Genomic DNA, 16432 nt, shown 5'->3' with positions numbered 1-16432 from the left:
AATAGATCGTTAAGGTATACTGGTTTTTGAATGAATTCCATTTTAAATTTTATGCAACTTCCATTCTTATTTTTATTCGACTTTCATTTTTATTCAAGTCATTTTTCTATTTAACTTCCTTTTTTGTTTAATTTCCAAATAGATCGTTATGGTATAGTGGTTTCTTGAATGAACTTCCATTTTTAATTTTCTGCAACTTCCATTTTTATTTTTATTTAACTTCCTTTTTCATTCAAGTTTTTTTTCTACTCAACATCCTTTTTTATTTAATTTCCAAATAGATCGTTAAGGTATAGTAGTTTCTGTATTGAACTTCAATTGTTAATTTTATGCAAGTTTCATTTTTGTTTTTATTCAACTTCAATTTTTATTCAATTTACTTTTCTATTAAACTTCATTTTTTATTTAATTTTCAAATAGATCGTTAAGGTATAGTGGTTTCTTGAATGAACTTCCATTTTTAATTTTCTGCAACTTCCATTTTATTTTTATTCGACTTTCATTTTTATTCAAGTCATTTTTCTATTCAACTTCCTTTTTTATTTAATTTCCAAATAGATCGTTAAGGTATAGTACTTTCTAGATTGAACTTCCATTTTTAATTTTATGCCACTTTCGTTTTTATTTTTATTCGACTTCCATTTTTATTCAATTTACTTTTCTATTAAACCTCCTTTTTTATTTAATTTCCAAATTGATCGTTATGGTATAGTGGTTTCTTCAATGAACTTCCATTTTTAATCTTCTGCAACACTACAAGAAGCTGGGTCTTGAATGACGAAGTTTTTTTGTCTCTAAAGAGCTAATTTCGTCACTATAGATATTTGTGAGGAAATATTTTTGTCACCAGTTTCGTCATTGAATGTTTGTCACTAAAAATCATCGTGATGAAAAATAATTTCGTCACCAATGAAATTACTTTAGTGACGAAATTTTTTGTCACCAATAAAATAACATTTTGTCGCTAAAAAATCTCATTTTCGTCACCAAATAGTTATTCAGTACCATATTTATAACTTTAGTTGACGAATAAATTTGTCACGCATGTTGCTCATTGATGAGGAAATAATTTCATCACAATAAAATGTAAAGGTGACGAAATTTTTCGTCTTCAAAAGTCATAATTTTTTGTTACCAATAAAACAACATTTTGTCGCCAAAAATTCTCATTTTTGTCACCAAATAGTTATTCAGTACCTTATTTATAACTTTAGTTGACGAATAAATTTGTCACGCATGTTGATCATTGATGAGGAAATAATTTCGTCACAATAAGATGTAAAGGTGACAAACTTTTTCGTCTTCAAAAGTCATACATGGGTGACAAAATATATTTCGTCACAAATATGTAAATATACGTGACGAAATTTTTAGTCACAAAATAAAAAAATAAATAAAAACTTTCATATGTAAACTACAGTAAATTTTGTCACAAAAAAAGTTTATCAGCGACGAATAATCACTCTGTCATAATAACAAATACAAATGACGAAACAAATTCGTCACTAAACTTGTTCCATATTTTTATTTCAATTTAAATTATTATTTCACAAATATCCCTACTCATATCCAATAGCATTTTAAATGTACTAAGAAATTCACTAGCTATTATACACCACTCCACAAAAAAATTCACTAAACAATTTGTATTATAAATGAAAATGTATCCATCAAACAAATTTAATAATAATCCATTAAGTATAATAAAAAAAACCATCATAGCAAATTCCAAAATGAACTAACGTGGAGTCCACAAAAAAATAACACTCGATCTTGATTTGCAACTAGAACTAAGTATCAGTTCAAGAAAAAAAAATTCAACACTTCATCTTGATTTGCAAGTATGCTTCCAAACGTCATAAAAAATCAATCTGCAAAGAAAATAAACAAGGAAAATATTAATATATTATCAATTACATCTAAACTCATATATAAATAATTTTATTTTATAAACCAATTTAGTAGAAATGCATATAACAATTCAAAACTTTAAAAAGTTGAGGTGATCCTTGATGATAATGCAACACGGGTAACAGAAGATGCCAAAAATTAATAATCATTTAATACATAAAGGAAAAAAGAAAAGTAAAGAGAAATAGAAAGAGCACATCCCAATAAGATGTAGTAATAAAATACTTTCTTCACTCAAAGTATTATTCATGTGAAAAATATTGTTACAAAAACAATAATTAAAAAAAGGCTTACATGGCCATAAACAACCAGTGGAATGACTCACTTGAACACCTAAGATAGAGAACATATAATACAATTAAAGAAAGGGAAAATGAATTAAGAAATTTAAAATTTAAAAAAAAACCATTTCCCAATCAGCTGGAATAATAAGATGATCAGATTCACAACGAACTTACAAACCTGTGCATGTTCCAGTTATGTTCCAAGCAGAAAATGGGCCAAATTCATTCTCATCTTTTCTAATAGAAAGCCACTACAAGAAGTGATGACAAGGAAAATAAAACGAACAATCTCAAATTCAATAAAACTTAGCTGCATCATAAGATTGCGTGTTAGCAAAATTTATGTCAAATAGCTAAATTGTCAACAGTCAAATGCAATGTTTAAAAAAATGAATTACAAATTCATATATATATATTGAAAACCAATATTGAAAATAGTCGTAGAATTCTAGAGAACAAACGAGCTCTTGAAAAAAGGGTATGATCTATTTTCCTCCTAAAGTAAAAAGAGAAAATGATTATACAATCAAAACTTACTGACACAAACAACCAGAAAAGGAAAAACACGAAAGAAGAAACCAAAAGCAATTGCCTAAAGATGTTAGCTACATGCTCCAACTGAACAACACTAGTTCAGTAGTTCCAAAATGATAGAAAACAAGTCCATGTATAAGATAGGCTTTTATAGCTAGACATTGACTCCATTATAAGCCAAGAAAATGGCCGTGTTCATTCCTTGATGTAACAGATAGGATTCATATGGGAGGCCCTGTAAGTACCCGCAAATATGATAATGGTACGGTGAATAATAATTTGCTTCATAGTCAATCAGTGCGACATATAGGAAATTTGATTCAAAGTTAATCAGTGGTCACATGTGGGAGAAGAATTTAAAGATAATATGGTGGATTGTGATTTTGTTTTGCTTCTTAATTACATAGGCAAGTTTAGAAACAAAAGACTCTGGGTGTTCACATGACCATTAATGACAAAATGGTAATAGACATTTGCATTCAAGTGGGAAATTATTGGGGGAAGGTAGAAATCACTCATTATGGTGGGGTTGAGGTCTACCAGACTATTGTGTACCTCTCTAATGATCTTGGTGCATCTAAAGATATTAGGAAAGAAATGGAAGAAGTTCCTTGAACATATAATGTAATTGTCAGAGGACATATAGGGTCAGATTTTGGAATGAACGTAGGCTGCCAGAAGAGAGGGGGTAGGGGTTGCTCTTGAGAGAGAACTTGTTCCAACTTAGAATTCTGCAAGAGGTAACCTCCAAGTTTGGAGGTTTTGAGGTCAAGTACTAGTACACACAATTGATTGCAGATTGTAAGTATTTTTTCCTAGTAAAGGGATATCAAATCCAAACTAACAATGTGTTTATGTGTGTCTACGAGATAGACATGTATTCTAAATGTCCAAACTCCACCTAAAAACATCTAAAAATATAATAGGGCATGTCTAAATGGGTGCCCAACACATGTCCAACATGGACATGGAACCTTTTTAGAAGAATCCATGCTTCTTAGATTTAGCTAGATTCTTGTACTTGTATAGGATGATAGCATGTGCTTCCCTTGGACTTTCTACATGAGTTGTATCCACTTTTAGCACCTTTTATAAATCTGTCTCTTATTAATAAAAATACATAACCAACAAAAAAAAAGTTAAGCGTCATCAACATTAAATCCCAGCCAAAACATTACTTGGTACCACGATCAATAAAAGTTCCATCCCATTACGATAACAACCGGCCTCTCCTCTTATAAACATTATCCCAAAGAGAGAGTCCAAATTTATGTTTATTGGACAGGCACCATACATGTGCATGTGCTACAGTTATTTACGTGTCATATTGGGATGAAAACCAACATAACATAACTTTTCAGTACACGCTTGCTACACTAGTTTTGCATTTTTTATTCTCAACAAACTCAAGAGACTACATATTTAATTAATAATTACAATCATAAATCAAATATTTGATAGTCGCCATCATATATCAAACACCAAGAATATGCTTATTCATATTTGGTTTACCTAAAACCATATTTGTCAACAAGACGGCTAAGGAAGGATCAGTGTAACTCATGGACGGTCAAAGAATCTCATGTCCCACTGCTTCTAAAAATGTATTTCAAAGGGTTGTGGAAATGAACTACTCTCAGCTACCACAATACATGAAATATGCAATCAAAGCCTGATATGCAAAACTGAATGCACTCTTCAATCAAGAGGGGGATCCAAATTGAAGATCCTCATTGAGCTGCTATATAAAAAATCAAAATTCCTAAAAATACAACTGCTAGAGCATCTCACTATTCTCTCGATGAAAGACCCATGGGGAAGAAATTATAAAAAGTAATTCAGAGTAAAATAGAACATTTAGAGAGAGAAAAAATGCAACACCCATCAATATGAATAGACAAACCATGTTAACTTCATGATCAGAGAAGGTATTAAGAACTATAATGTAATGGTTAATTACAACATCTAATAAAAGTTCACAGTTTTTACAAGAAAAATTGAAAGCATGTAAAGCTATTGTGATCTCCCAAAAAAAAAAAAAAATTCTTTACTTTTTGGTCGAGGTCAAAAGAAATTGGAAACCTGATCAATATTGTAGACTATTGTACAAACAAAACTCTTTGGAAATGATATTAGGAAATGAATACCACTAAAAAGAAATAAATAATTGAATTGAAAATGAGATGAAGATGGCATAAGTTAAGAACATGAGCATAGCCCATGTTACAACTCTAGCTTTCATTTAGAGAGAGAGATTAAAAGTGTGGCATTGCTCTATTCAGTATCCAGAATATTATGGTTTCAGCATTTCATGTATTAACACATCAAACCATAAAACACAACATAAAGTATCCAAGAAACACAAGCATTCTGGTTGAAAAGACAATCAAAATTACCTTAACAGGATCCTTGATGCTACCATGTCCTTTGATTAGAACACAACACTCAGTACTTGCCTCTACTCTCTTGAGTGAGTTCCCTCTATGAGCAAGGAGGCGGCCAACAAAATTGAACTGCAACAACAAGTGGGTAACAGGAAGTTGAACATGAAATGTAGTAAACCACACCATGAAAAAGATGCAATGGAATTAGAGAATAACTCGCACATTAGGATATTGATCAACTGTGATATCCACCCTCATCGTTCTCTTCACTATAAGACCAGATGAGCTGCCTTGAGAACCAAGCCTGTTTTGTGCAGATGAGGGCTACAATAAACCTGCCATCTGTGTAATAAAAACACAGCCAACGTTAAAAGAACGTAAAAGATAGATACACCTGTAATACTGTTTTGCAAAGCAAGATCTACCAAATTTCCAAAAAACTATCACAAAGAAAAGTACCTTAGAACTGCTGAACATTGAAATTAAGAAAACCCACAGAAGTAAATAGGTGCACCTCAACATACATATGAATGGAACACCAAAAACATATGCTCGCGTTTGAGCACAAATCATATAAGAGCTTGAACTTAATCCTATATATCTGAAAACAAAGTCCAGAGTATTGAAGCCAAGAAATATACATCATTTTGGAAATACTACCAGCTCTTATGAATTTTTTTTTTTTGGTTAATTTTTTCTTTGCATTCAGATGATACCATATTTAACTACTGTATCAACAACATAATAAATTAATCACTTCTTAGAACCAAAAACAAATGAATTGGTCGCTGCCAATAAGTCTCCCCTTGTAATGTACACCACTAAACATCATGTTAATTAAGAAGTCAGCAATAAGAACAAAAGTCCTCCAATTGTCTCAGCCCTTATAGGTAAATGTCCTTTCCAACATTGTGTTAACTATCTTGTTATGCTGGATTAGGACACTTGATTAAATCTTTGTGTTATTCTTAATGATGTTAGCCTCAAACTAACCGTCATGAAAGACACGGAATTTCAGTACAAGCACTCAAATAGACTAATGAAGTTAGAATAAAATGTTTAAAAAATGAGTCAGGAATGCTTTTGAAAAATAGTAAAATTAGATGGAACAAAAGGTTATGTTAATGGTTAGTATCCATACTTTTGATTGAAATGGTGATGCCCATCTGTTCACATTGGCTCCTCCATTTGAAAATATTCCTCCTAAAGCCAGGGAGCTAGCATGTTCCAACCCACTTTGATCTAAAAATGACGCAATCCCCAACAATGTGGTTACACGCAATATTTCTGCTCCAAAAATGTCAATTTTCAAGAATAAAATGTACCAGTTACATTTGTTAACAAATTAGTCACCAATCACCACAAAATGGATAGACTACCCTGATTGTTTACTGGGCTAGCCATAATCAATGCTTCCCCCTATGTGACAAACTCAAATCTTTCAAAAAGAATGTACCTTGGTAGAAAATGAGAAAAGAACATGTAGTTAAGCTCTATTCTATTATAACTGAATGGTCAATACTCATTCACAAAAGATTTGACAAACTTAACATAATTATTGATATGTGGAGAAGGGTGCATAAGAAAATACATCTCCAATCAATCAGCTGCTTATTTAAAAAATTCACAATCTTAAACATCTTACAACAAAGTTTGACGCCTTTAAATAAAATATTATTCATGACATATCACTATTCAAATATAAAATGGAGGAATAAAAGGTTTCAACAGCAAAAGATGAAGATTAGGAAAAAGAACCAAAAAAAAAAAAAAAAAAAAAAAAAGAGAAAAGAAAAGAAAAATAATTAACTATTTAACAATACAAGTAATTCTAATCCAAATAATACTACTTCCCTTGAAGTACCTCTTTTTGCCGAGATAAAAGCATCCAGAAATACAAAACTCGAAACTCACAAAACTGAAGGCCAAAGATCCAGAAATGCAAACAATTTTCTCAACCAGAGAACAAGTTCCAAGAGACCACCAAAAACCCCTCAATTCTACTCTGTAACATTGTAGGAAAATCCTATCATGTAGAGAGGTTAAATAGATAACAAATTTATGGTGTTAGACTAGCACAATCAAGCCGCGTCAGCTAATAAACCTTTGCTAGAAACCTATTGACAATCCTTTTTTTTCCCTTTTACCTACAACAAATAATTAGTTAAGGTTAACCCCAACCCCCCTCCCCGAGTAATTATTTTGTCAATATATTATTCAGAAACCTGTTCAATAAGGGAAACCTGTGAAGGCAACGGAAGTCAATCAATGTTGTGAAAACAACCAAGCAAATACGTTATTGTCAACCTGCTTACCAGGGAGAAACATTAGCAATCAAATCAATCATGTCCCCACCATTCAATCCGAAGAAATCACAACCTTTAAATGCAAAATACAGTCCGAAGAAATCACATATGGGACACTGCGTGTCTCATTAGTTTTGAAAATTAGGGAAAACAGAGATAGAAAAATAGAGAAATTGAGAGATAGAGAGAGAGGACCCATACCTGAAAATACAAAGCAGAGAAATCGAATAATAAGAGGCATTGATGGAAGAGAACACATGGCACTAAAGGAGACGGGCGGACGGGCTCGGAGATGCGACGTCGGCGGAGCCAATGAAGGAGGAGAATGGGCGACGTCGGCGGCAGCGCTGGAGAAAAACATGCTAAAGGAGGACATGGAATGCTAAAGGAAGAGACCTAACTTGTGTTTTGTTTTAGAGAGAGAGAGAGAGAGATATGAGAGGAAAACTAATAAACACAAAAAAAAAAAGATGAGTGGAAAACTAATAAACACACACAAAAAAGAGGGGGGGGGGAACTAATAAACACACAAAAAAGAGGGGTGGAAATATTAATCTATTTTTTTTCATTATCGCTCAATATATCAAAATTCTCCCTTTAAAATTAGTGACAAAATATTTTTCTCATTAAAGGTCTCAAAATATTAAAAATTAACAGTGAGGAAATGGTCTTAAAATATTTAAAATCAAGTTTCTCAAAAAAAAAAATTAAAATATTGGTGACGAAAATATATTCCTCACTAATAATTTTATAATTGGTGACAAATTCTTTTCTAACCAAAAGTCTCAAAATTTTGGCGCCACCCAAAACAATAAGAGGCAAAACCTTTGGTGACGAAATTTAATTTTTCCTCACCTAAAAAAAGTATTTATTGACGAAAATAAATTTCGTCACCAATTATTTTTACGTTTTTATTATATGTGACAAAATTTTATAATTTGTCACGGATTATTTTTTTTAGTGACGAAATTTATTTTTTTTACTACTTTTCATCACCATAAGTTACTTAGAGAGCTAATTAACTTGTGTTTTGTTTTGAGAGAGAGAGAGGGGGGGAGAACAGGAAAACTGATAAACAAAAAAAAAAAAAAAAAAAAAGAGGGAAAGTTAATAGTCTATTTTTTTTCATTACCGCCCAATATGTCAAAATTTTCCCTACAAAATTAGTGACAAAATAATTTTCTCACTAAAAAGTCTCAAAATATTAAAAATTATTAATGACAAAAATATATTTCTAACCAAATGGTCTTAAAATATTTAAAATCAAGTTTCTTAAAAAATATATATATAAAATTATTGGTGATGAAAATATATTTCTCACTAATAATTTTATAATTGATGACAAATATTTTTCTCACCAAAAGTTTCAAAATTTTGGCGTCACTAAAAAAAATTAGCGGGAAAACCTTCGGTGATGAAATATAATTTTTCCTCACCTAAAAAGAAGAATTTGCTGACGAAAATAAATTTCGTCACCTATTATTTTTATTTTTTTATTATATGTGACAAAATTTTATAATTCGCCACGGATTATTCTTATTTGGTGACGAAATTTATTTTCTTCACTACTTTTCGTCACTATAGGTTACTTTTGTTGTAGTGCAACTTCCATTTTTATTTTTATTTAACTTCATTTTTCATTCAAGTTTCTTTTCTACTCAACTTCCTTTTTTATTTAATTTCCAAATAGATCGTTAAGGTATAGTGGTTTCTGGATTGAACTTCCATTTTTAATTTTATGCAACTTTCATTTTTATTTTTATTCAACTTCCATTTTTATTCAATTTACTTTTCTATTAAACTTCCTTTTTTATTTAATTTCCAAATAGATCGTTAAGGTATAGTGGTTTCTTGAATGAACTTCCGTTTTTATTCAAGTTATTATTCTATTCAACTTCCTTTTTTATTTAATTTCGAAATAGATCGTTAAGGTATAGTGGTTTCTGGATTGAACTTCCATTTTCAATTTTATGCAACTTTCATTTTTATTTTTATTCAATTTCCATTTTTATTCAATTTACTTTTCTATTAAACTTCCTTCCTTATTTAATTTCCAAATAGATCGTTAAGGTATAGTGGTTTCTCTAATAAACTTCCATTTTTAATTTTATGCAACTTCCATTTTTATTTTTATTCGACTTCCATTTTTATTCAAGTCATTTTTCTATTCAATTTCCTTTTTTATTTGATTTCCTAATAGATCGTTAAGGTATAGTGGTTTCTTGAATGATCTGCCATTTTTAATTTTCTGCGACTTTCATTTTTATTTTTATTTAACTTCCTTTTTTATTCAAGTTTCTTTTCTACTCAACTTCCTTTTTTATTTAATTTCCAAATAGATCGTTAAGGTATACTGGTTTCCGGATTGAACTTCCATTTTTAATTTTCTGCAACTTCCATTTTCATTTTTATTCAACTTTCCGTTTTGATTCAATTTACTTTTCTGTTAAACTTCCTTTTTTATTTAATTTCCAAATAGATCGTTAAGGTATACTGGTTTTTGAATGAATTCCATTTTAAATTTTATGCCACTTCCATTCTTATTTTTATTCGACTTTCATTTTTATTCAAGTCATTTTTCTATTTAACTCCTTTTTTGTTTAATTTCCAAATAGATCGTTATGGTATAGTGGTTTCTTGAATGAACTTCCATTTTTAATTTTCTGCAGCTTCCATTTTTATTTTTATTTAACTTCCTTTTTCATTCAAGTTTTTTTTCTACTCAACATCCTTTTTTATTTAATTTCCAAATAGATCGTTAAGGTATAGTAGTTTCTAGATTGAACTTCAATTGTTAATTTTATGCAAGTTTCATTTTTGTTTTTATTCAACTTCAATTTTTATTCAATTTACTTTTCTATTAAACTTCATTTTTTATTTAATTTTCAAATAGATCGTTAAGGTATAGTGGTTTCTTGAATGAACTTCCATTTTTAATTTTCTGCAACTTCCATTTTATTTTTATTCGACTTTCATTTTTATTCAAGTCATTTTTCTATTCAACTTCCTTTTTTATTTAATTTCCAAATAGATCGTTAAGGTATAGTACTTTCTAGATTGAACTTCCATTTTTAATTTTATGCCACTTTCGTTTTTATTTTTATTCGACTTCCATTTTTATTCAATTTACTTTTCTATTAAACCTCCTTTTTTATTTAATTTCCAAATCGATCGTTATGGTATAGTGGTTTCTTCAATGAACTTCCATTTTTAATCTTCTGCAACTTCCATTTTTATTTTTATTTAACTTCCTTTTTCATTCAAGTTTCTTTTCTACTCAACTTCCTTTTTTATTTAATTTCCAAATAGATCGTTAAGGTATAGTGGTTTCTGGATTGAACTTCCATTTTTAATTTTATGCAACTTTCATTTTTATTTTTATTCAACTTCCATTTTTATTCAATTTACTTTTCTATTAAACTTCCTTTTTCATTAAATTTCCAAATAGATCGTTAAGGTATAGTGGTTTCTTGAATGAACTTCCGTTTTTATTCAAGTTATTATTCTATTCAACTTCCTTTTTTATTTAATTTCGAAATAGATCGTTAAGGTATAGTGGTTTCTGGATTGAACTTCCATTTTCAATTTTATGCAACTTTCATTTTTATTTTTATTCAATTTCCATTTTTATTCAATTTACTTTTTTATTAAACTTCTTTCCTTATTTAATTTCCAAATAGATCGTTAAGGTATAGTGGTTTCTCTAATAAACTTCCATTTTTAATTTTATGCAACTTCCATTTTTATTTTTATTCGACTTCCATTTTTATTCAAGTCATTTTTCTATTCAATTTCCTTTTTTATTTGATTTCCTAATAGATCGTTAAGGTATAGTGGTTTCTTGAATGATCTGCCATTTTTAATTTTCTGCGACTTTCATTTTTATTTTTATTTAACTTCCTTTTTTATTCAAGTTTCTTTTCTACTCAACTTCCTTTTTTATTTAATTTCCAAATAGATCGTTAAGGTATACTGGTTTCCGGATTGAACTTCCATTTTTAATTTTCTGCAACTTCCATTTTTATTTTTATTCAACTTTCCGTTTTGATTCAATTTACTTTTCTATTAAACTTCCTTTTTTATTTAATTTCCAAATAGATCGTTAAGGTATAGTGGTTTCTTGAATGAATTCCATTTTTAATTTTATGCAACTTCCATTTTTATTTTTATTCGACTTTCATTTTTATTCAAGTCATTTTTCTATTTAACTTCCTTTTTTTTTTTAATTTCCAAATAGATCGTTAAGGTATAGTGGTTTCTTGAATGAACTTTCATTTTTAATTTTCTGCAACTTCTATTTTTATTTTTATTTAACTTCCTTTTTCATTCAAGTTTCTTTTCTACTCAACTTCCTTTTTTATTTAATTTCCAAATAGATCGTTAAGGTATAGTACTTTCTGGGTTGAACTTTAATTGTTAATTTTATGCATATAGCGACCCCGGTCTTTTCTCATTTGATTGTTGTATCCGGACTTAGGTTCCGTAGATTCTGTCATTGTATAATTGTTGTTGTTGTTGTCCCTTATTTTTTTTTTCATTTGGAATTATAGGATGTGTTGGGCAGGTTTGTTTCAGGGTGGTTGGGTTTAGAAACCAAGTGTTGCGGTCCAGAATTTTGGATCTTCGCTCGAGCGAGGAGTTTGTCGGTCGAGCGAGCTGTTGTTTTTGGTTCTTCGCTCGAGCCGGGGTTTGGTAGCTCGAGCGAGAGTTTGCGTCTGGTTTGGACCTGTAGCTTTGCATTCTTGGCTCGAGCGAGCTTTTCTTCGCTCGAGCGAGTTAGTTCGTTCTTCGCTCGAGCGACAGTTCCTTCGCTCGAGCGTGTGTCTGGTTACAAACCTGAGGGTTTGAGTTCTTCGCTCGAGCAAGATTTCTTTCGCTCGAGCGAGCTTTTGGGTTGTTGGCTCAAGAAAGGCCTCCTTGGCTCGAGCGTAGATTTTCTGTGTCTGGTCGCTCGAGCGACCAAGTCTTCGCTCGAGCGAGCCTGTCCAGTTTATATACGCAGCAGCGGGTTTTGATCAGTCTTTTTCATCTTCTTTTTGATTCCAAACCCTAGGTCCGACTTCTCTCTCTCCCTACTCACCTTCTTTCTTAGGTTTGATCTATTTAGAGTGTGTTTCTACCCTAGTTGCTTTATTAAAAAGATAGAGGGAGTCGAGGGCTTTCATTTAATCTGAACATTTGGCGATTTGGAGCACATTGGTATTTGGGCACTCATCTCTGTCTTCACCATTTGGGTTGTTTTCTTCGAGGTAGGGATTTCCTACTCCATCTTATAGGTTTTGTTTTAAGTTTTGGTATTTTGATAAGTTGGGGTTACTTTGATAATTTTGGGAAAAACCCTAGTTGTTTAAATTAATTAATTTGTATAATTAATTTAAGGGAATTGGGAAAATTGGTTAAATTCATGAAATTGGGAAATTTATTGCTTAAATGGTGTAGTTGGATGATGTAATTCACTCGCCCATTGAATTGTTGATATATTTATTTCCAGTCTAGAAATAACTGTTTTGGGCTATCGGTGGAGGATAGTCGTGATTGTTGTAGGTATTGCATGTGGATTAGGAATAACTGAAACTAATCACATTGGTTAAGTCATTAATTTTGACTATTGTATTGATACAGAAAATACGTGTATTGATTGAGCATTGCATTTGCATACATTGTTTTGTGTGGGAGGAGATAGGGGATGTACTCCACGGTTTAGGGGAAGATAGGGGATGGACCTCTAAACCGGATTTTGCTTGGGAGGAGATAGGGGATGGACTCCATTAGCATCACTTTTATGTGTGCTTATTTATATAGAAGTGTTTTATTGATACAGCACTAAAATGTGTATCAATCTGGAAGTATGAAGTGTTTTGATTTGAGCTTGAGTCTCATTGGTTTGTTGATATTGGAAGGATGTGAATATGATATATGTAATTCACTGTTGTAAGTTTGGCCAGGTTCTGAGTCATGTTGATAAAATTGGAAAGTAAAACGTGTCTTAGACAATAGTGTCATGAGACTGTAAAATGAAGTAATTGATTATCTTGGTTAACCATCTGTTGAATGCTATTGCTTTATTCATTGCTTATATGTGGTTTAGTATATTTCTACTAGGCTGTGGCTCACCCTTTATGGGAACATCATTTTCAAGTTCAGGTGATAAGCTACCTCCAAGGACTTAGCTTGGAAGGACTTGGATTTTGAAGACTATTTTTAGTTATTTGTTTTTTTCATTGTTAGTACATGTAAACACTCAAGCCTAGGGCTTTAATTATATTTGAGTTAGAACTCATACTTTGTGACCAAGTGTTGGCTTGGAAAGATGTAAGCCGGTAGGGCATTTACCTTGATGTTACATGTAATGTTTTTATTTAGTAATACTCTGATGAATGAATTAATAAATTGTTTTCTTTAAATAATGCATGTTGATGATATACATATAATGGGTTTATTTTGAGGGCGTTACATAAGCATATAAGCTATGCCCACATTCTCAACAGATATGTATAACAACAATATCCCACATTCACAGATAAGCATATAAGCTGTATCCACATTTCACAAAGATAAGCATATGAGCTCTATCTTCACTTCTCTAGACAAGCATATGAGCTGTATCTACGGAGTTCATCCCCTATCTTCTCCCAATACTATCCGGTTTAGAGGTACATCCCCCATCTTCCCCTAAACCGCGGAGTACATCCCCCATCTCCTCCGCTACACGTAACGTATACAAACACATTGGTTCTATATACAATCACTCAATACATACAGTTAATGTGTTCTATCAACCGTCAAATTCCATGACACATTCCATTGATTAGTTTCCGTTTGCCTAATCATCATGCATTGTCTACAACAATCACGACTATCCTCCACCGATAGCCCAAAGCAATTATTTCTAAACAGAAAATAAATGCACAAATGGATATTCAATCAACATTTCAATTCGGTGTGTGATAACAATTCAACTACACCCTTTAACCCCATTCATTCCCTAACTCAACAATTCCATCTCATTTCCTCATTTCTCACAATTAATTATCCCAATTAATCAAACAATGTAATTAGGTCATATTCCATAATTAACATTTCAACCCTTAGGTCCCATTTTCATCAATGATTCAACATTTATTCCATTTCTCTATACCAACATGCATCTAGGTTTATTATAAATAAAACCCCAACCTTTGTAAAATAGCACAAAAGCCCAAACTCTCACAAAATTACCAAACCAACCCCAACATCTCAAAACACCAAAATTTAAAGACAAAATCCATAGAGAGGAGTAGGATATCCCTACCTCAAATCCGGAGCCCCAAGGGAGAAGATGATAAAACCCAACGTGCTCCAAGTCCCAAAATTTTCAGATTAGAATGTAACCCTCGACGATCAACAATTTTTTTGTAAAGGCTAAAGATGAGAAACTCACCCTAGCTAGATCAAAATCTAGAGAGAAGGCAAGGTTTTAGAGAGAGGAGCTCTCAAAGTATCTTTTTGAAAAAGTAGGAGAGAGAAAGAAATGTAAAAAGTGATTTAAAATCACCCAGCGGATAACTCATATACGTATGACCCGCTCGAGCGGAGAACACGACGCTCAAGCGCCAAGAACAAAACTCTGGACACGCTCGAGCGCAATAAGGCCCGCTCGAGTGCCAAGACACAAGAATAAAGCACTTCCGCTCGAGCGCGAAAACCAGTTCGCTCGAGCGCAGATTTCCACCCCCCAGAACTTACACCCAGAAAGTACTACCCGCTCGAGTGCCAAACGACCCGCTCGAGCGCCACCGTTCGAGCGTAAACAAACCCGCTCGAGCGTAAAAATCACATCTGCATAAGTTTTGCAGGAACATGAAAATACTGAATGGGTGCAATTCCCGCTCGAGCGCCAAAACCCCCGCTCGAGCGGACAGGTCAAAACCCTCGCTCGGTCTTTCCATTTTTTTTCCAGTTACTTTTCTATTCAAGTTCCTTTTTTATTTAATTTCCAAATAGATCGTTAAGGTATGGTGTTTTCTGGATTGAACTTCTATTTTTAATTTTATGCAACTTTCATTTTTATTTTTATTCAACTTCCATTTTTATTCAATTTACTTTTCTATTAAACTTCCTTTTTTATTTATTTTCAAAATAGATCGTTAGAGTATAGAGGTTTCTTGAATGAACTTCCATTTTTAATTTTCTGCAACTTCTTTTTTTTTTTATTCGACTTTCAATTTTATTCAAGTTATTTTCCTTTTCAACTTCCTATTTTATTTAATTTCCAAATAGATCGTTAAGGTATAGTGGGTTCTTGAATGAACTTCCATTTTTAATTTTCTGCAATTTCCATTTATATTTTTACTTAACTTCCTTTTTCAATCAAGTTTCTTTTCTACTCAACTTCCTTTTTTATTTAACTTCCAAAGAGATCGTTAAGGTATAGTGGTTTCTGGATTGAACTTCTATTTTTAATTTTATGCAACTTTCATTTTTATTTTCATTCAACTTTCATTTTTATTCAATTTACTTTTCTATTAAACTTCCTTTTTTCTTTAATTTCCAAATAGATCGTTAAGGTATGATGGTTTCTTGAATGAATTTCAATTTTTAATTTTTTGCCACTTCCATTTTTATTTTTAATTAACTTACATTTTTCTTCAAGTTACTTTTCTATTCAACTTGCTCTTTTATTTAATTTCCAAATAGATCGTTAAGGTATGGTAGTTTCTGGATTGAACTTTCATTTTTAATTTTATGCAACTTTTATTTTTATTTTTATTCAACTTCCATTTTTATTCAATTTACTTTTCTTTTAAACTTTCTTTTTTTATTTAATTTCCAAATAGATCGTTAAGGTATAGTGGTTTCTTGAATGAACTTCCATTTTTAATTTTCTACAACTTCTTTTTTTTTTTTATTCGACTTCCAATTTTATTCAAGTTATTTTTCTATGCAACTTCCTTTTTTATTTAATTTCAAAATAGATCTTTAAGGTTTAGTGGTTTTTTGAATGAACTTCCATTTTTAATTTCCTGTATCTTCC

At 31.3% G+C, this 16432-nt stretch overlaps 1 protein-coding gene across 1 annotated transcript; it reads right to left on the bottom strand.

Moving 5' to 3' along the window:
- Positions 1 to 1595: 1595 nt before the first annotated feature.
- Positions 1596 to 7265, bottom strand: LOC145815413 (KH domain-containing protein At5g56140-like). The gene is made up of 6 exons (XM_082912060.1): positions 6255 to 7265; positions 5336 to 5455; positions 5126 to 5242; positions 2374 to 2446; positions 2206 to 2244; positions 1596 to 1871 (listed from the first exon to the last, which is right to left on the bottom strand). Exons 2-6 carry the CDS (start codon positions 5369 to 5371, stop codon positions 1867 to 1869), a joined length of 270 nt encoding a protein of 89 aa, XP_082768186.1. The 5' UTR covers positions 5372 to 5455; positions 6255 to 7265; the 3' UTR covers positions 1596 to 1866.
- Positions 7266 to 16432: the final 9167 nt, after the last annotated feature.

Source organism: Camellia sinensis, unplaced genomic scaffold (assembly GCF_055761805.1).
Source record: "Camellia sinensis isolate YWXY unplaced genomic scaffold, ASM5576180v1 Unanchor2, whole genome shotgun sequence".
NCBI classification, from domain to species: domain Eukaryota; kingdom Viridiplantae; phylum Streptophyta; class Magnoliopsida; order Ericales; family Theaceae; genus Camellia; species Camellia sinensis.
Note: the sequence above shows the minus strand (reverse complement) of the source record. Positions and strands in the feature narration are given on the sequence as shown.

Coding starts and splice junctions, on each gene's coding strand:
- LOC145815413 (XM_082912060.1), bottom strand. CDS start 5,371: ATGAGGGTGGATATCACAGTTGATCAATATCCTAAT. Junction 5,243..5,335: donor CAGTTGATCAATATCCTAAT/GTGCGAGTTATT, acceptor TTGTTGTTGCAG/TTCAATTTTGTTGGCCGCCT. Junction 2,447..5,125: donor GCATCAAGGATCCTGTTAAG/GTAATTTTGATT, acceptor CACTTCTTGTAG/TGGCTTTCTATTAGAAAAGA.